Source organism: Triticum dicoccoides, chromosome 4B (assembly GCF_002162155.2).
Source record: "Triticum dicoccoides isolate Atlit2015 ecotype Zavitan chromosome 4B, WEW_v2.0, whole genome shotgun sequence".
Classification (NCBI taxonomy): Eukaryota; Viridiplantae; Streptophyta; class Magnoliopsida; order Poales; family Poaceae; genus Triticum; species Triticum dicoccoides.
The window spans coordinates 409,604,213-409,621,655 of record NC_041387.1 but is presented as its reverse complement, the minus strand read 5'-3'; the positions used below and the strand labels follow the sequence as shown (position 1 = coordinate 409,621,655).

The 17,443-nt window shown below is 47.9% G+C and overlaps 2 protein-coding genes across 2 annotated transcripts; one reads left to right on the top strand and one right to left on the bottom strand.

The window, feature by feature from the left end:
• The first annotated feature begins 653 nt into the window (after window positions 1-653).
• Window positions 654-2,797, top strand: LOC119296387 (40S ribosomal protein S7). The gene is made up of 6 exons (XM_037574782.1): window positions 654-793; window positions 896-992; window positions 1,113-1,186; window positions 1,290-1,413; window positions 2,021-2,203; window positions 2,420-2,797. Exons 2-6 carry the CDS (start codon window positions 918-920, stop codon window positions 2,540-2,542), a joined length of 579 nt encoding a protein of 192 aa, XP_037430679.1. The 5' UTR covers window positions 654-793; window positions 896-917; the 3' UTR covers window positions 2,543-2,797.
• A 5,437-nt stretch (window positions 2,798-8,234) lies between these two features.
• LOC119296386 (malonyl CoA-acyl carrier protein transacylase-like) lies at window positions 8,235-11,834 on the bottom strand. Its single transcript, XM_037574781.1, has 10 exons — window positions 11,472-11,834; window positions 10,949-11,034; window positions 10,749-10,815; window positions 10,197-10,339; window positions 9,938-9,986; window positions 9,724-9,861; window positions 9,562-9,642; window positions 8,843-9,019; window positions 8,672-8,758; window positions 8,235-8,571 (listed from the first exon to the last, which is right to left on the bottom strand). The coding sequence occupies exons 1-10, from the start codon at window positions 11,709-11,711 to the stop codon at window positions 8,509-8,511; spliced, it is 1,131 nt and encodes a 376-aa protein (XP_037430678.1). The 5' UTR covers window positions 11,712-11,834; the 3' UTR covers window positions 8,235-8,508.
• Window positions 11,835-17,443: the final 5,609 nt, after the last annotated feature.

The window sequence follows — 17,443 nt, the reverse complement described above, 5'->3', positions numbered from 1 at the left end:
AACAGATGGATCCTTCGTGGCGGCAGACGAAACGGGAGGAAGCGGTATGGTCCTGCGTGATCATATGGGAGCAATTATATTGAGTGCTTGTCGCTGTCTTTTCCATTGCACTAGTGCTCTAGAAGCAGAGTTGGTTGCCATACGTGAGGGGGCATCACTTGCTTTGCAACTGAGTAACTTGCAAATAATGATTGAAACAGACTGACTAGAGGCTCTAAATCTTGTGAAAAAAGAGGAAACGACAGATCTTCAAATAGTTTTCTAGTTCATGAGATTATTTTACTCATGGATCAACGGAAATCTTGTATTACTCACATACGTCATAGTCAAAATAATGTAAGCCATATGCTGGCAGTTTTTGGTAGAACTTCGTGTTGCACTATGGCTAGGCTCTAGACCTGATGAGGTTGTTAATCTCTGTAACTTCGATAGTAACTTTGCTACGTGAGTAATACAAATTTTTCCCGCAAAAAAAGAAGCCGCTTTTTTTTGGAGCGGTGGTTTTTTTTTTTTTTTGAGAAACTGGAGCGGTGGATAAAAGCCACATAACACATTCTTTAGCGCAATCCCATCTTCATTGAAAAGCCAGCCCAATAATGGCAACCCCGAAAGAACGATAAGGCCGCGCTCATAGACGAAATTACATGCGGCCCGGCCACTATACGACCTCCCGTCGGCCCAGTCCACACGGCTAGGGTTTTATAAGAGCGCTCTCCGCGAGACTCCCAGGACTCCTCCCAAACCCTAGCGCCGGCGCCTCCACTTCTCTGCTCCCTCGTCTCCTCGCGCGCAGGTATCTTATCTCCCTCTCCCTCCCTCCCTCCGCCGCCACTGCCCCTTGCCCGCTCGTTGCTGATCCGTGTACGCTCTGCGAATCCAACCTTTGCGTCTGCAGGGCCCGGCGAAAGGGAAGCAAGATGTACACCGCCAGGAAGAAGATCCAGAAGGACAAGGGCGTCGAGCCCTCCGAGTTCGAGGACACCGTTGCGCAGGTGAGCGGCCTTCCCGCGTCTCTCCTCTCCCGCCTTTTGTCGTTCCTTAGTTTCCCCCGAACTGCTCTTCGCTTGGATCTGTCAAGGTCTGACATGCCTGTGGTGGTTAATATCTCGTAGGCTTTCTTTGACCTGGAGAATGGCAACCAGGAGCTCAAGAGCGACCTCAAGGACCTGTACATCAACACTGCAATGTAAGTCGCCGTTCGCTACATCCAGACCCTCCTGATCTATTGGTCGGCCCGATTTATTTGGCACTTGTGGGCGCGTTGTGATACGGTAGTGCTGTATTTGCAGCCAGATGGATGTTGTTGGCAACAGGAAGGCCGTGGTGATCCATGTGCCGTACCGTCTGCGCAAGCCCTTCAGGAAGATCCATGTCAGGCTCGTCAGGGAGCTGGAGAAGAAGTTTAGCGGCAAGGTGAATTGCTTATTCTTGTTTACTTTGTTGTGCTTCGCTTCATCAGTTTCTGTCTAAGCGCATGTTTAAGTTGCTGCACAATTGTTGTAATTTGTAAATAGTATCTTGCAGTAGCAGTGCTGAACAATTAGATACGTTATTGGGAGCTGACTGAGTATACTAGAATCTGTTATTTCCGTGTTAGGATGTGAATGTCAAAATTAACGGCACCTCAGAGCATAATAAATCACAACATCATTAGTCTATGAAGTTGGTTAAGACATAAATGTATCATGGCAAGGTCGTATCCATGAGCATGTTTACCTCAAGTTTTCCGTTGGTTGCATTTAAATGAAAGCAAATTGCTCAATAGGTAGCCATCGTTGGCATCTATAATAAGCTAATTGCAGTCGTCAAACTGAAGTTCTACTGTTCTTTTTTCATGTTTGTACTGTAAATCTTTGCCTCCAAGCTTATTGGCTACACTTGAGCTCCTTGCACTTCGTCCCAGATCATCAGTATAAAAACTGTAACATGTTGTTTAGCTTGAGGAGTTTGTTTGAACTCTGAAATGATGTTGATAAAAATTGAAACAATGAAATTTAATAAATGTGCTTCACTTGTACAGGATGTTGTCTTTGTTGCAACAAGAAGGATTGTGAGGCCACCCAAGAAGGGTTCTGCTGTTCAGCGCCCTCGCACCAGGACCCTGACAGCTGTTCATGATGGTATCTTGGAGGATGTCGTGTACCCAGCTGAGATTGTGGGGAAGCGTGTCAGATACCGTTTGGATGGTGCCAAGGTCATCAAGGTAGTCCATTCAACTTTTGAGTTTATTGATCATCATATAAATACCCTGTTAGAAGTTAAAGCATGCATGTACTCATTTGGTGGCTGCAGTTGTTCTACAACTGGTACTGTTTGATATGATTCTTGTTTGGCAAGTTCTCCTAGCAGCATCTTGCACTTAGCACTCGCCTGATTGGCAAGCAAATCTAGTGCTGATCTTATCTTGATGTTCTTCCAGATCTACTTGGACCCAAAGGAGCGCAACAACACTGAATACAAGCTGGAGACCTTCTCTGCAGTCTACCGCAGGCTTTGTGGGAAAGACGTTGTCTTTGAGTACCCTGTGACTGAAACCGCCTGAAGATCCATGCCTTATGTCTCCATTTTCATATCTTTCTGATCCGAATGTTTTGGTCGAGGTCTCAGTTAGTTGTGCTATCAATGTATTCCAGAAACATAGTTTTGTTAACGATCTGGGGTTAGGAAGTTTGATGGAGATTGGCAATGAACGTGAACAATGTTAAAGTTTTGAGCATTTAAATTATGAACCTCTGCTCGGTTGTCTTGTTGCACTTGATTGTCATTTCTAATTGAGCGTTGCTACATGTAAGACCAAGATTGTACGATTTATGTACGACAATCAGCAGCAGCTGTTGGATGAATTCCGTGGATGGGTGAGATCATCTCGTATGGAAATAGTACCCGACTTCATCGTACGCAGAGCAATTTCGTTTCTAATTGTTCAACATGTTCTGCCTAGTCGGTGCAATTCCCTATTGCATATCTATTGGTATTGTTGTCATGTGTTTGTGCTCTTCTCTAGTAAGTATTTTGATGTTTAACTTACAATTTGATAACATGATGGTGGAGTATCTCTAGCGGCTTTGATTAATATGACGTGCCCACCAAAATTGTATGTTTATAAACTTTAGGGGGCCTGATGCGTAATGGAGATGTTGCAGCAGCACCACAGCCGTCTACAACTCGTTGCAATTGCAACCTGATTGTTAGCCCCTTGCATCCTTGCCGCGTGAGGCCGTGAGCAATGCTGTGTAGTTGGAGGGGCTGCAGCAGTGGAGGCTGTCAGTGATAGTCGAGGACAGCGTGGAGGATCTTGTTAGCAGCGGTCGCCGCAGGAGGTCGCCGACGATCTCCGAGATGGAGAGGAGTTAGAGGTGCCGGATTTTGACCAACGTGAGACCGGAAAAGGAAGAGTGAGGGTGGCGACGGTGCGATGAGAGTGAGGCTTGTCGGCTGGGCGCTTCTTGTTAGCAGCGGCGCGGGTGCGTTTGGTGGCGTGCGCATGCACGAGGGCTGTTGGCGGCTGATCGGGCGTGGAGGGGCGATGGGATCGGGAGGGGGCCGGAGGTAGAAGACCCGAACGTTGCGCTCGCGCCTTGCAACAAGGGAGGAGTTGCAAACCAAGTGTATGGGGTAGGGTTGCTTCGTGCTGCACAATCAAAATTTGACCGGATGGTCATTGAGGCGATTGACGCGAGCCGTGTGAGGCCAAGCGTTTCTGAATCTAAATTCTATTTTATTTTATATGCTATCAAAATTATAGGTTTATGATCAAAATTTGACCGGATGGTCATGGAGACGATTTGACGCGAGCCGTGTGAGGCCAAGCGTTTCTGAATCTAAATTCTATTTTATTTTATATGCTATCAAAATTATAGGTTTTTGAACTTTATTTGAATATAAATTTAATGATATGCTCTAGATGCCCGAACCTGCTCCTCCTCCTCTCCTCCCTCCTCGTCTTGAGAGTCGTCTCTTGCTCAGGCCCGGCTCGGGCCCCTCTCCTCTCCGACGGCGTGGCCGGCCGGAGTAGGGCAGGGAGAAGAGCTTGGGTTGTTGTACAGAGTAGATGTAAGGTTGCTTTTAGGACTGGCGTCATGCCGTCGGGAGGCATGCGGCTGCTGCAGGCGAGCTGTGACCAGCTGCTTGCGGCGGTGAAGCTCCTCTTCACGGTGCTCCGGTGGTCGGAGCCAGAGGCAGAGGAGATTTTCGTCGGCGTTCCTCCCCCAAATAAGCTCGTGGGTGTCCCAGATCTGGAGCTCAAGTCCCTTCTTCCCCACTTCTTCTCGAGCTGCCATGGAGGTGGACTGGAAGAAGAGGGAGGAAAGGGATTTTGCTGCTCTATCCTCTCTGCGTGTCCTTGGAGCAAGTTTTGCAGCAAATGGTTGGGGATCTTGGTGCAGAGAGCACCACGAGGTTCTCGCCACTGCGCCGCTGCATCTTCTGGTCGAAAGGCGACCACTCGGAGTTCCGGCGACGACGTCCGGCTCCTGTATTTCCTCCTGGCCGTCGAGCCATATGGGAGGCAGTTTAACATGTTCTTCGACTGGCACTTCAACTGTCTACCTCCGGTTGTTCGCCGGTGGTGCTGTAGCCATTCCTCCGTCCCAAGTGGTTTCGTCCCCGGAGGTGGTGGGATTGGGCCAGGATCGAAGATGGCGAAGAGGACTCGATTGCTTTTCAGTTTTGCTGTCTGGGGTCCTATCTGCAAAAATGTCCGGCCTGGGTTGTAATTTTCTTTTTCTATTGGGCCTTCATGTAAGATGTTGCATGCTTATCTAATATAGTCTGGGTCCTTCGGGGCCCTTCTTGCGTTCAAAAGATATGCTCTAGATGATATACAATACATTTACATTTCACCCTATAAGAGCATCTTCAACATGCACCCCAAAATTGCTCCGCGCGCTTGGGTTTTTTGGGCGCCGGACAGCTCCAGCAGAAGCTGTAAAATAATGGCGCGTAAAACAGGGTTGCGCGCGCGCTGAAAACTGCTATCACATGCTGCAAATTGAGTCGCCGGATTGCGTGCCTTCACAATTTACACTGTGTGTTTTTCTGTCGCGCGTTTTTAGGCATCTGGTAAACCAATGTTGGGTCCGGCGCGCTAAAAATGCTACAGTGACGTGCTAAACTATTTTAGGGCGCGGAACTTTTGTCCTTCTGTTTGAGATGCTCTAAACCTGATTGGAGAGAGTATGATAAACTTAACTGGATGAGTATTAAGAAACAGTTGGGTGTCTATATTATATTTATCGAAGAAAGCAATATTTAGTATGAAAGGACAACTAAACACAAAACGACTTGTAAAGGCAAAAGTACACCGAAAACAATATGGAACAAGCATTAAGGTTGTCCCGACAAGATTTTTGACCCTGCATGACAAATATGAGAAATCTGGCAATATATACCCCTACTCGCACTTCGCGGACATGGATCGGACGTCGTCGAGGTATGGAGTTGGCCCTTGGTCGGAACAGATCGGCCAGATGGATCTTGTCATCAGCAGCCAGCACCTCACCGACACGGCCAAGGAAACAAAATCTAAGTCAAAATAAGGACCTCGGGCAGGAAAGAGGATGAAGACCGTTTCTACATCATCCGGGAGGCCGGGAGTGACTGTGTTGGTTGTTTCTGTTTAGCGCAATGTTTTTTTTTCGAAACGGAGGCATAAGCTTTGCCTCATCCATTAATTAAGAAGGAGAATAGAGTTTGTTTGTTACACCACACATATTACATGAGGTCCATTACTTTTCCGGCATTATGCTATCCAATTTGTGTGCACCCGCAGTAACCCAAAGTCTAGCTTCTCTTTTGATGGTGTCAAAGATGACCGGCGCAGGTGTTGATTTGTGCCTGAATATACGAGCGTTTCTCTCATTCCAAATGGTCCACCCAACTAGCATAGTGAGGGATGCTATGGTCTTTCTATTGGGGATGTTGCTTCCAGACATGTTTCTCCACCAAAGCGAGAGAGAGTGCAAATTGTCCCAAGTTGACATGTCAATCATATGGAGACCAAGCCAATTTCTGACGAGGTTCCAAATCCTAAGGGTGAAGCGACACTTGTAGAAAAGATGGCCTCCATTTTCTTGCACACGTTGGCAAAGCGGACACAATCCACAATTTTGCCAACCCCTCCTAGCGAGTCTGTCAGCCGTCCAAATCCTATTACGGGTTGCAAGCCAAGCAAAGAATTTCACCTTCGGCGGAGCCCAAGCGCCCCAAATGTAGCAGTGGAAGGTGGTGCCCGTAGATCCAATGAATTGTGCGTGATAAGCCGATGCCGACGAATAAAAACCACTCGATGGCATCCTCGCGTAGGTGGGTGTGGCGAATTTGCTCCCAAAGTGTGAGAAATTGTCTAAGGTGCTCCATGGTCAGAACCGTATTGAGGTTTATCTTGCGAATCCAAGCATCATCCGCCAAGGCCTCCTTGACTTTCCAATTTTTTCGCGAGGAGGCCAAGTAAATGAGAGGAGCAATGTCCTTCGGTTTCTTTCCATTGAGCCAAGGGGAACCCCAAAAGGGGGCAATGGCACCATTGCCAATTGAGATGATGGTAGAGGCGTAGAATAGGTTGATTTCCACCTTGTCGCATGGGTTCCCCATACCCACCCAAAGCTTGTCCGGGTCTTTCCACTCATACCAAAGCCAACGCAAACGCAAGGCCCGAGCAAACTTGTCAAGGTCGAGCACACCAAATCCACCAAGATGCTTTGGTCGACACACAGTAGCCCAATTAACCTTGCACTTTGCGCCGGTGATTTTGTCTGTTCCCGCCCAAAGGAAAGCCCTCTCGATTTTGTTGATGCTCTTTATTACAGGTGGCGGGATGATAAGTGGAGTGGCATGGTAGATGACTTGCGAGGTGAGCACCGACTTGACAAGGCTACCACGACCCGTAGTGGTGACGTTCTGCCCATCCCAAGGTACCAGCCTTGCGGCAACCTTATCTTCAAGGAATTGAAAATCTGCTCTCTTGAGTTGCCATATGGATAGTGGTAGGCCCAAGTAACGGATGGGAAAGTGAGCTCGGGTCGCCGGCAAGTTATGGAGGATCTCTCCTAGGTTGCGGTTGCTACACCGGATGGGGACATAGGAGCTCTTTTGGAAGTTTGTCTCTAATCCGGTGACGTCACCAAAGCAGCGCAAGATGGACGACATGTTGTCCATATCTTGTTTGATGGGTGCCATGAATACCATTGCATCATCAACATAGAGTGAGGTCCTATAAACAGCCCCACGACCTCTAATCTTATGGAGTAAGCCATGAGCAGTGGCCAAATCCAACACTTGTTGGAGAGGGTCAATGGCGATGACGAACAATAGGGGCGAGAACGGGTCTCCTTGGCGAAGGCCCTGGCCATGCTTAATAGGGGGGCCGGGAACACCATTGAGTAGAATCCGGGAAGTGGATGTGCAAAGGAGGGTCGCAACCTACTCACGAAATTTGCTAGGAAAGCCTCTTCGTTGGAGGAGATCAAGAATGTAATCCCAACGTACGGAGTCAAAAGCCTTCCGAATGTCAAGCTTGAGAAGGATGGATGGAGTTTTGCTTTTGTGGAGCCGGCGAGCAAGATTGCGCACATACATGAAGTTATCATGAATACTTCTCTTCTTGATGAAAGCGCTTTGAGCCTTGGAGATAAGCTTGTCCATATGAGGCCCAAGACGGACCGCAAGCAACTTGGCAATGATCTTGGCTATGGCATGGATTAGGCTAATAGGTTTGTAGTCACCAATTCCCTCCGCCCCATCTTTCTTTGGCAAGAGCACAATGTTCGCTGAGTTAAGCCAATGGCAAGAGCACAATGTTCGCTGAGTTAAGCCAATGGATTGGCCACATGGAGGTTACCAAATTGATGGATCACCCGCATAACATCCTCTTTAATAATGCCCCAACATGACTTGAAAAACAATCCGGTGAACCCATCCGGTCCGGGGGCCTTGTCATTGGGCATTTGCTTGATGACATTGTGGACTTCCTCCAGCGTGAAGGGATCATCAAGATTGCCAAGGTCGCAATCCTCAAAATGAAAGTGATCCCAATTGAAGTCTTCTTTTCTAGCATTTGTCTTTCCGATGACGCTGGAGAAGTGTTCGAGAATGATTTCCTCCTTCCTCTCATGCTCGGTGACCCAAGCATTATTATGCTTCAATCGGAGAATATGGTTGACAGCCTTGCGTTTTGTTTGCGTTCAGCTGATGGTAAATTCATTGTCGAGAGACATGAATGAATTCAGAATGGGATGTCAGACAGTGAACCATGGGCATAAAATTACTGATAAAACTCAGAACTATAGCTGAAATTTCATTCTGGTCCTCACAATATAGAGGGCAAGCTGAACCGCCGAGAAACCTAGCTCTAGCCAATGAAACATGATTGTACAACACTATCTATGTTCTTCACAAATGACAGGAAATTGCCAGACCCTGTGGTGCTCTCGTGCCCTTTAGTACATTCAGGAGTGTCGCTTAAATCTAAGCAGCCCCCCTAACTTCATTATTTGCCCCTATAAACAGGTCTCATGCGCCAATGTTCTCGATGCTGGCACCTTTGTTGATCCGTTTAATGATTCCTGCTATAACCTGGTTTATGCCAGATGAGCAAAAATAAATAAATAAATATCATCACAGACTCTGAAGACTTGTTATCCAGTCAGAAATTTTGTTAAGAAACTATTTTTACCTTTCCTGGGCCTAGTTCATAGCTCTTCTCAAGGCCTCTACCCAAAAGAGTCGTCACAGTAGTCTCCCATTGCACAGGAGAGGTTACCTGTTTCTCCACCAAGTCAGTCACGCCCAAGTCATTGTATAATAGGGCTGCGACATGAATTCAAGTGTAGTCTAGAGCCAATACCTGCTGTGCCAAGATCTTCTTGATTGTTTCAGGATCTGAGTGGGGCTGTGCATCAACATTGGAGATTACTGGGATTCTTGGTGATTTAATCTCTGTAGCAGCCAACGCAGATTCCAATCTTGAGACAGCAGGTTGCATGAAGCTCGTGTGGAAAGCACCAGCAACAGCTAGGCGAACCTGGCAAGATAATTGTCAACATCATATACAACAAACCTTTGATTACTATGACTATGCAACAGAGGAAACGGTTTTCAACACTTTTCCTAATCCCCCACGACAAGTCACAGTATCAAGTTACATATTAGTATACAGTTACCCCCTCTGTTAAAAAACAGTATACACAATGTTAGAATGCACGTAGTGATATTTTCTTAGCCTTCACCACCAATACAAACAAAAGCTATATAAATTGCAATATTACAAAAAGGGAACCAACAAGACATTTCACCAATTGTACTCTTGCAATATTATTCTATTATTAGCACCATGGTCTGTTGTCTGACATATTGCCACCAAAATTTATAGTCAAAGTTGCGTAACAATGAAGATGTACAAAACGGTTTATGCTTTTGACCAAGGAGCACTATTCAGTATAATGACCTTGCGCAGTTTCAGTTTTCAAAACCACTGTAAATTACGATAACCAGGTTTCACACTTCATTGCAGGTATACCAAATGTTTACATACATGGACCATTGTGGATGCATGGGAACACTAACCGTCATTCTGGCCTTAAAAGACTTTGCTTTGGCTTCAACTGCTTCAATACCCTTCACACCACCAGAAACTGCATAGTTACCCTGCAACAAGGTATTACCATGCTAAGACCTTAGCAAGCCCCAGTAGGAAACAAATAACCTCCCGATTCAGGAATGACTTACAGGACAGAGAAAATTTGCTATTTGAACTCTTTCCTTTTCATCCACATCCTCATTTGCAGCGTCGCATAATTGTTGCACCTTTTCTGAATCTAGACCAATCACACTAACCATCGCACTATTGGCAGCATCTGAGGCATCCTACAAAGATAAAGAACATGAGCAATCTATTTGGGAAGTCAGAAACTCAAAGTACACATATCTTATTGGCACTAACCTGCATGGCTTCTCCTCTAAGCTTGACAAGCTTGAGACCATCCTCAAAGCTGCATGTTGGAAACTGCTTAAGCATACATACTTGACACACTGAAAAGAAAATACTAAGCTATGGGGCTATTAATTTGACCATCTTGTCACAGGTTCACCAGGATTGAATTTAACATACACTCTGAGTTAGCTTCATCCTGATCATGAATTCAAATGCTTATATTTAAAACAGCAAATGCATGATTTCATAAACGGAACAAGGGCAATACCTAAAGGCACCGGCAAATGCAAGCGCGGTATATTCTCCCAAGCTGAGACCACATGTGACATCTACGGAGTTAATTACAGATTGGCCTTCTTCACGTGCGCGTAACACTTCTACAGCTGCAAGGCTGGTAACATATATAGCTGGCTGCAAAATGGTTTTGTTCGACAATCAGTATACAGCTCTAACTGACAAGATCTGGGACTGTATCTGAACCAAATCATCCTTCACAATCAAATGTATGCAGCATAGCTGAGAAAAATAAAATGCAAAACAATCTTGTTGGTTCCCTTTTGAAGCAACATGGCAGGCTACAAAGCATGGATGTTGGTACAAAAAACACTTAGCTAGCATTGTAACTGATTAACAAGATTTAGCACTTAATAGGTATTCATGGTTGAAAACTATATTGCACTGAATGACTATTAAAGAGACATGTTTCAGTTGCTAACAGTAAGCAGCAGCGGAGGGTAGACACATAAGAATACTACTTGCATGGATATGAAAACGAATAATGTAAAATACAGTGGGAGCGAAGAATCTGAAATTCAGAAACCTGACTGATCACTGTTGAGTTCAGCTTTTCTTTTGGTCCATCGATGCAAAGATTCAGCAAGTCATAGCTACATTCAAAATTAAACAAGCATGAACATCTTCGGTTTTCCCCTTGGAATTGTTATGGACACTTGTTAACTTCAAAGCGTAAGTTTGCTAGGGGGAGCAAACAGGTAAATCGCATAAGAGGTTTGTAGATACCCAAGTATATCATTTGCCTTATCAAATAGTTCTGCAGCTGCTCGAACATTAAGAGCTTCTTTACCCATTCCAACAGCCTGAGCACCCTGAGAGGAAAAGAAAGCATAAACACACATGAATGAGGCAGCACACACGATGCACATGTACTTGAATGCAAGGGAAATGTATCATTGTAATTAAAATAATCTCCTACGAGAACCTAATAATCATAAGCTAATATCTCAAGGCCAAAATATGATCCACGCCAACTGAGGCAGTGAAGTGATTTTTTCCCCATTCGTACAACCAACCAAGTTAAAATGAACACTTCCCATTGCCTAATATCCCTTCAGATTTGCCATCTTTGCTAGACTAGATATTTCACTCAGCTTGATAGGAGTACCAATTATTTTCAAAGTTAAACACCTTCGCACGAATAATTGCATAACGATCACCATTACCACAACTTAGCTACTACAATTCTGGTTGTCATATTGCCATGCGTGTATCAGACACGTCAGCTAACGAGCGAGAAGACTCGTACCTGGCCGGGGAAAAGGAATGCGGTGGTGGGTTTGTAGTCGGCGAAGAGCGTGTCGGCGCCTGCTGCCACTGCCGACCCGACGGACACTCTAGTGGAGACCCGAGATCTGAACGGCGCCCTGAGGGTCGTCGCCGGGCTCGGCGCGGACGGCCTGAGCAAGGCGAGCGTGGAAGCCATCGGAGAGTCCGAGCGGAGGCGGCGAGGAGAGAGGCGTGGGAGGCGAGGAGGGCGGAGGAGCATGCGAGTGCGGCCGCGAGCTTTGTAGCTTGGGTGGGTGGCTTGCTGGCGAGTAGCGAGGCGGAGGGAGGCGGAGGCGGAGCTCACGAGGTCGAGCTGGGTGGGGACTGGGGAGCACGAGCGATACGCCAAGGCCGCCCGTGTGGGCCTCTAGGAAAGGCCTAGCTTGCGTTATCTGGGCTTGGCTGGCTACCGTGGGCTCGTTTCAGCTTTCTCTCTTCCGTTCCTACAAGCGGGAACGGCGAAACCAAGTGAGGAGCGACAGGCAGTTGCGGTACCTGCTGTTGGCCAAGGATGGAGGGCGCCTGAACCGGGGACTGTGAAAATTCAAATTGACGGGGGAATCTCAAAAAACGGAAGAAGAGGGGCGGCAGCTACCATCGGCAGGAACCATGAAGGACTCTTCCTGGGATCTTCGGCAATGGTATTTGATGAAATAACCGATCCACCAATGTTAGAAGCTTTAGCCTGCCGCGAGGCTCTTGCTCTAGCGCAGGATCTTTATGCAGATCACATTGTTATTGCATGTGACTGTAAAACTGTCGTGGAAGAAATCAAATCGGGGTCAGAAGGAAGATATAGCAATATTATCAAGGAGATACAAGCCCAGACAAGACTTTTTGTTCGATGTGACTTCATCTTTGAAGGTCGAAAGGAAAATGTAGATGCTCATAATTTAGCAAACTTTTCAACTTTTTTAGATCAGGGGCGCCATGTGTGGCTGTGACTTCCCCATGATCCCTTTGTTATTCCTGTAAACCGAGACAATATGCAATAAAGTCAGGTTTACCACTCAAAAAAAGGCCCTGGGGCCAGACGGTTTTCCAGCCCACTTCTATCAAAGGCATTGGGATATTTGCGGGGATGAGGTGACCAATGCAGTTCTCAGAATAGTAAAAGAGGAAGAAGGAGCCGAGTGTATCAATGACACGGTTCTGGTACTCATCCCAAAGGTTTTGAACCCTACACTACTCTCTCAATTTCGTCCAATTAGCCTTTGTAACGTGATCTATAAAATTGCGTCCATAGTTGTGGCAAACAGGTTAAAGAGAATTCTTCCTGACATCATATCTGAAGAGCAGTCGGTGTTGGGGATACACATAACAGGTAGGCCCACGAAGGATCGAAATATCATAAAGCATGGGGTCCACACAACACATGGGTCCAGATAAATTTCATACATACATACTATCCACTCGGACAAGCAGCATACGATCCACTCGACTAAGCAGTATACCATCCACTCGGATGACAATTCACCACTCAACCGCTCGACTCACTCAGATATACGAAGACCGGCAGGCAACAAAGCAGTCGGCATCGTTCTCATGGTGAGGGCTTGGTAGTGGGCTGACATTATGGCATTCATGCCCCACTTTGTAACATAAGAGGTGAGGGGGTGGCGCACTCTATGTAAGCCACCCCCCACCACTAGATTGGGGTTCTTTTCTTCCACCTCTCTCTCTTTTCACCATTAGTCTCAGAACTTAGCTCAGGCATGGGGATCCGTTCCTCTCTCTCACACACACATTGTAATCCCCGGATATATACTCAGATAAAACAAAGCTTCTCCGGAGCACGAGACGTAGGGGTGTTATCTCCATCGTGAGAAGCCCGAACTCGTTAAAACCACCGTGTCACCCATATGCATCTCGATAGATCATGCTCCGTTATCCTACCCCTATTCTACTGTCAGACTTAGAACCACAACAGTTGGCGCCCACCTTGGGGCATGGCATCTATCGAGCCATGATGCAAATGGTTTAATTTCTTCGATCTTCGTCCGACGATCAACAATCCTCAATGGAGGGTTTGATCCAGGATGTTCCAGACATCACTCCATCCACAGAAGAGACATGGCACTCTTCATACAGAGGGATCAGGAAGTCCCATTCCATACTATCTTGTTCTTTACAATCTACCATTAATCTAATGATTGTTTGTTTTTCTTCTGTATGCACACGAGCTCATACAAAAGAATGCCTTCCTTTGTACCAATTGGTGGCTTGGCTCCCGGATGATGAAGCGCCGCTGTCCGCATGTTGCCATCTCCGGCCTCATCTGCGAACGCCGTCGCCGAGCGCCAACACACGCACAGCCGCTAACGCTGTGCCTGGCTCTTCGGCCTGCGGAGCACGACGACCGGCGGTCGATCCGGCTCCTCGGGCGACGAGGCCCGACTGCCGGCACTGGCCCAGCTCCGCGGGCGTTGAAGTGCGACTCCGACGGCGCACGACTCCTACTCCTCGAGCAGTGAAACGCGACCACAAGTTCGCACCGGCCTCGCCCTTGGCTGTGCCGGTCCACGACTCTCGCGCCTGGACTGCACCCAGCTGCTTATCCTCCTCATCGCCACCTCTCTGACTGCCGTCAGATTCCGGCCTGACAAGTTTCCGTGGTGGCGGAGCTCTCCTCCGGACTGGCTCTATGACTTTCCTTCTAACCTTAATTACCTTTCCATTTATTCTTGCTTAACTGCCGCTAATTAAAGCCTCCTGCATGCAGGGGTTAAATGGCCGTGGGAAAGGAAAACTTCCCTTACATGCACAAACGGTAACGCATCTTGCCTAATTACCGCTAACTAACCACTCCTGCATGCACGTACATGTCCTGGACGTGGGCAACTCCTTCAAGGGATCCTAATGTCTTCCTTGTCTTTCTTGTGGCCCCGGCCGGCGGTCCGGCTCCTTGAGCGGAGACACGCAGCAACCGACTGCGTGGGATTCCTCCGCCGAGTCAGCTGATCAACGGCTCCCGTCGCGGAGATGAGTCCGATTGGGTGCTGCTCAGCAGTGACTCTCATGTTGGAAGCGGAGGCTGGCCGTATCCCCGGCCCCGCACGCGCGACGGTTCGTCTCTCCTGCATAGGTACTCGATCGCGGACTGGCGACGGCTCCCATGGTAGAGTCACGGGCTCGACGAGGCACGGCAACCAGCAGCTCTACTCCCCCATCAACATCAACACTTGGCCGTGGGCTGAGCGTCCGTGAAACTAGCCTACAACCCGGCTCCCCCGAGCAACGAAGCGTAGCAGCCGGCAACGCTGCTCCATCCACCGGGGTAGATTGCAAGGCGCGACCCACTCGACGACCTCTCCCTCAGGCGTCGACTGCCCGACGCAGCGCGGGCACACGACGGCTCTTTTCTCCACCCAACTGCTCGACCGCGGCCTCCGTGGCGGAGCTCCAGCACTGGCCATGGCACTACTAGGAAAAGGGCTATAGATGAGATTGACACTAATGGCGCACCAGAAAGATGGTGCGCCATTAGTATATACTAATGGCGCACCACAATCTGATGCGCCATTAGAGTTTAAACTACTAATGGCGCACCATGCTACGGGTGCGCCATTAGTATCAAAATTTTTTTAACTAGTGCGCCTATCCAAACATACTAATGGCGCATCCGGGCAAAGTGCGCCATTAGTAGTTGTAACTACTAATGACGCACCAGGCAGCAGGTGCGCCATTAGTATAGATTTTTTTTTGAACTAGTGGGCCTATCCAAACATACTAATGGCGCATCCTGCCCAAGTGCGCCATTAGTAGTTGTAACTACTAATGGCGCACCAGGCAGTGGGTGCGCCATTAGTATAGAATTTTTTTTTGAACTAGTGCGCCTATCCAAACATACTAATGGCGCATCCTGCTTAAGTGCGCCATTAGTAGTTGTAACTACTAATGGCGCACCATGCAAGAGGTGCGCCATTAGTAAGTGGGCAGCAACAAGATATTTGGGACAGCCTCTCCTACCCACACACTCACTTTCTCCCCACTTCATTCTCTCCACCTCCTCCTTGTCTCGGGTGCCTCCTCTTTTTCACCTCATTTCCACCATAGATTCATTCAAATTAAGTGGTTAAATTACCTTGTTTTAATAGGTAAGTAAGGGGGGAAGCTATATTTAGGTTGTTCTCCTTACAACAATGTGCACATGCACTTTTTACGGCCTAGCTAGATCTATGTATGTTCGTGGTGTTGCATATGTTTATGGTGTTGCATATGTGTTTGTGTTTGGAGGTGTACCGGTATTTGATATGCGATAGTTGCCAATATTTTGCCGGAATGTTGATTCATTTCCGTTTCGGCGAGAATTTTGGCATTAAGCATTCTTTTTGGTCCTATTTTTAGGGAAGGTCATGCCAAATTTTTGTTTGGTTCTAAAATATCGTTTTGCTCTACCCCGCAGGCGACCATGGTCCGCACGATGACCGAAGGCATCGTGAATAGGTTTTTGAGGTCCGCGAAGGCCGAGATGCTTCAAAAGAACGAGACGGAGATAAGATGTCCGTGTCGAAGATGCAAGCTGAAGAGCCTTATTGCGGACCCGGATTCCGGGCAGGTGCGGGACCACCTGCTGTTGCGTGGTTTCATGGATGGCTATCGGTGGCAAGGTGATGAAGATGACTACGAAGTCGTCCATGCGGGCCGGGCAAGAAATGAGGAAGGGCAGCAAGACAACCACCGCGGCTCGGGTGGGCGAGAAGACGAAGAATCCCCAGGAGATGATCACGACTGTGATGCTGTACACAGTCATCATGTAGAAGATGCAGGACATGATGATGAGGAAGATGCCGGAGTAGGTGACGGGCATGATCATGAAGATGATGATGCCGGCGGAGCAGACGACGCTGGACCATCGATGGGCTGGGTGCAGGACCCTCATATTCAAGAGCTGCTTCTCAAGCAGACGGATAACGCAAGAGCTGCCGCCCGAGAGAAAGCCAAGATGGATCAACTTGAGTTAGACGCGGTTACTCCATTGTATGAAGGATGCAGGCCCGAGGATACCCGCCTGAAAGTAACGCTCATGGCCCTGGAGATGAAGGTAAAACACAAAATGACCGACGCATGCTTCGACGAGAACATGTCATTCTGGCACGAACGTCTTCCCAAGAGGAACAAGTGCCCGAACAGTTTGGAGGAGGCGAAGAAAATCGTGTGTCCTCTGGATTTACCGCACGTGAAATACCATGTGTGCATGAACAATTGCATCATTTATCGGGACGAGCACGCGGAGTCTACAATATGTCCAGTGTGCGGTGTCACTCGATACAAGAAGAGGAAGAAAGCTCCTCGAAAAGTGGTGTGGTACTTTCCGATCACTCCTCGTCTGCAGCGGTATTTCGCGGATCCTAAGGTAGCAAAGCTCCTGCGTTGGCACGCGGATAGGAAGGAGAAGAAGCGAGAAGATGACGCAAATGATCCGGAGATAGATAAAAAAGACAAGATGCTGAGTCACCCTAAGGATGCGAGCCAGTGGCAAGCATTGAACTTTGAATACCCAGAATTTGGGAACGATCCAAGGAACATCGTGCTGGGCGCGAGCACCAATGGAGTCAATCCGTTTGGCAGCCAGAGAAGCACACATAGCACCTGGCCTGTGTTTGTGTGGATGTACAACCTTCCCCCCTGGTTGTGCATGAAGAGGAAGTACATTCACATGAGTATGCTAATTGAAGGGCCGAAACAACCAGGGAACGACATCAATCTGTATCTGGGGCTGCTGAAAGAGGAGCTTGACACGCTGTGGAAAACGCCAGCCAATACGTGGGACGCCGCAGAGAAAGAATATTTCCCTATGAGAGCCGCACTGCTCACGACGGTGCACGACTATCTCGGTTACGGATATCTTGCGGGGCAGGTAGTCCACGGATTTTCTGGATGCGTAAGGTGCATGGATGACACAACGTATCGCCAGCTAGATAGAGATCCCGGGTCTTCAAAAACCGTGTT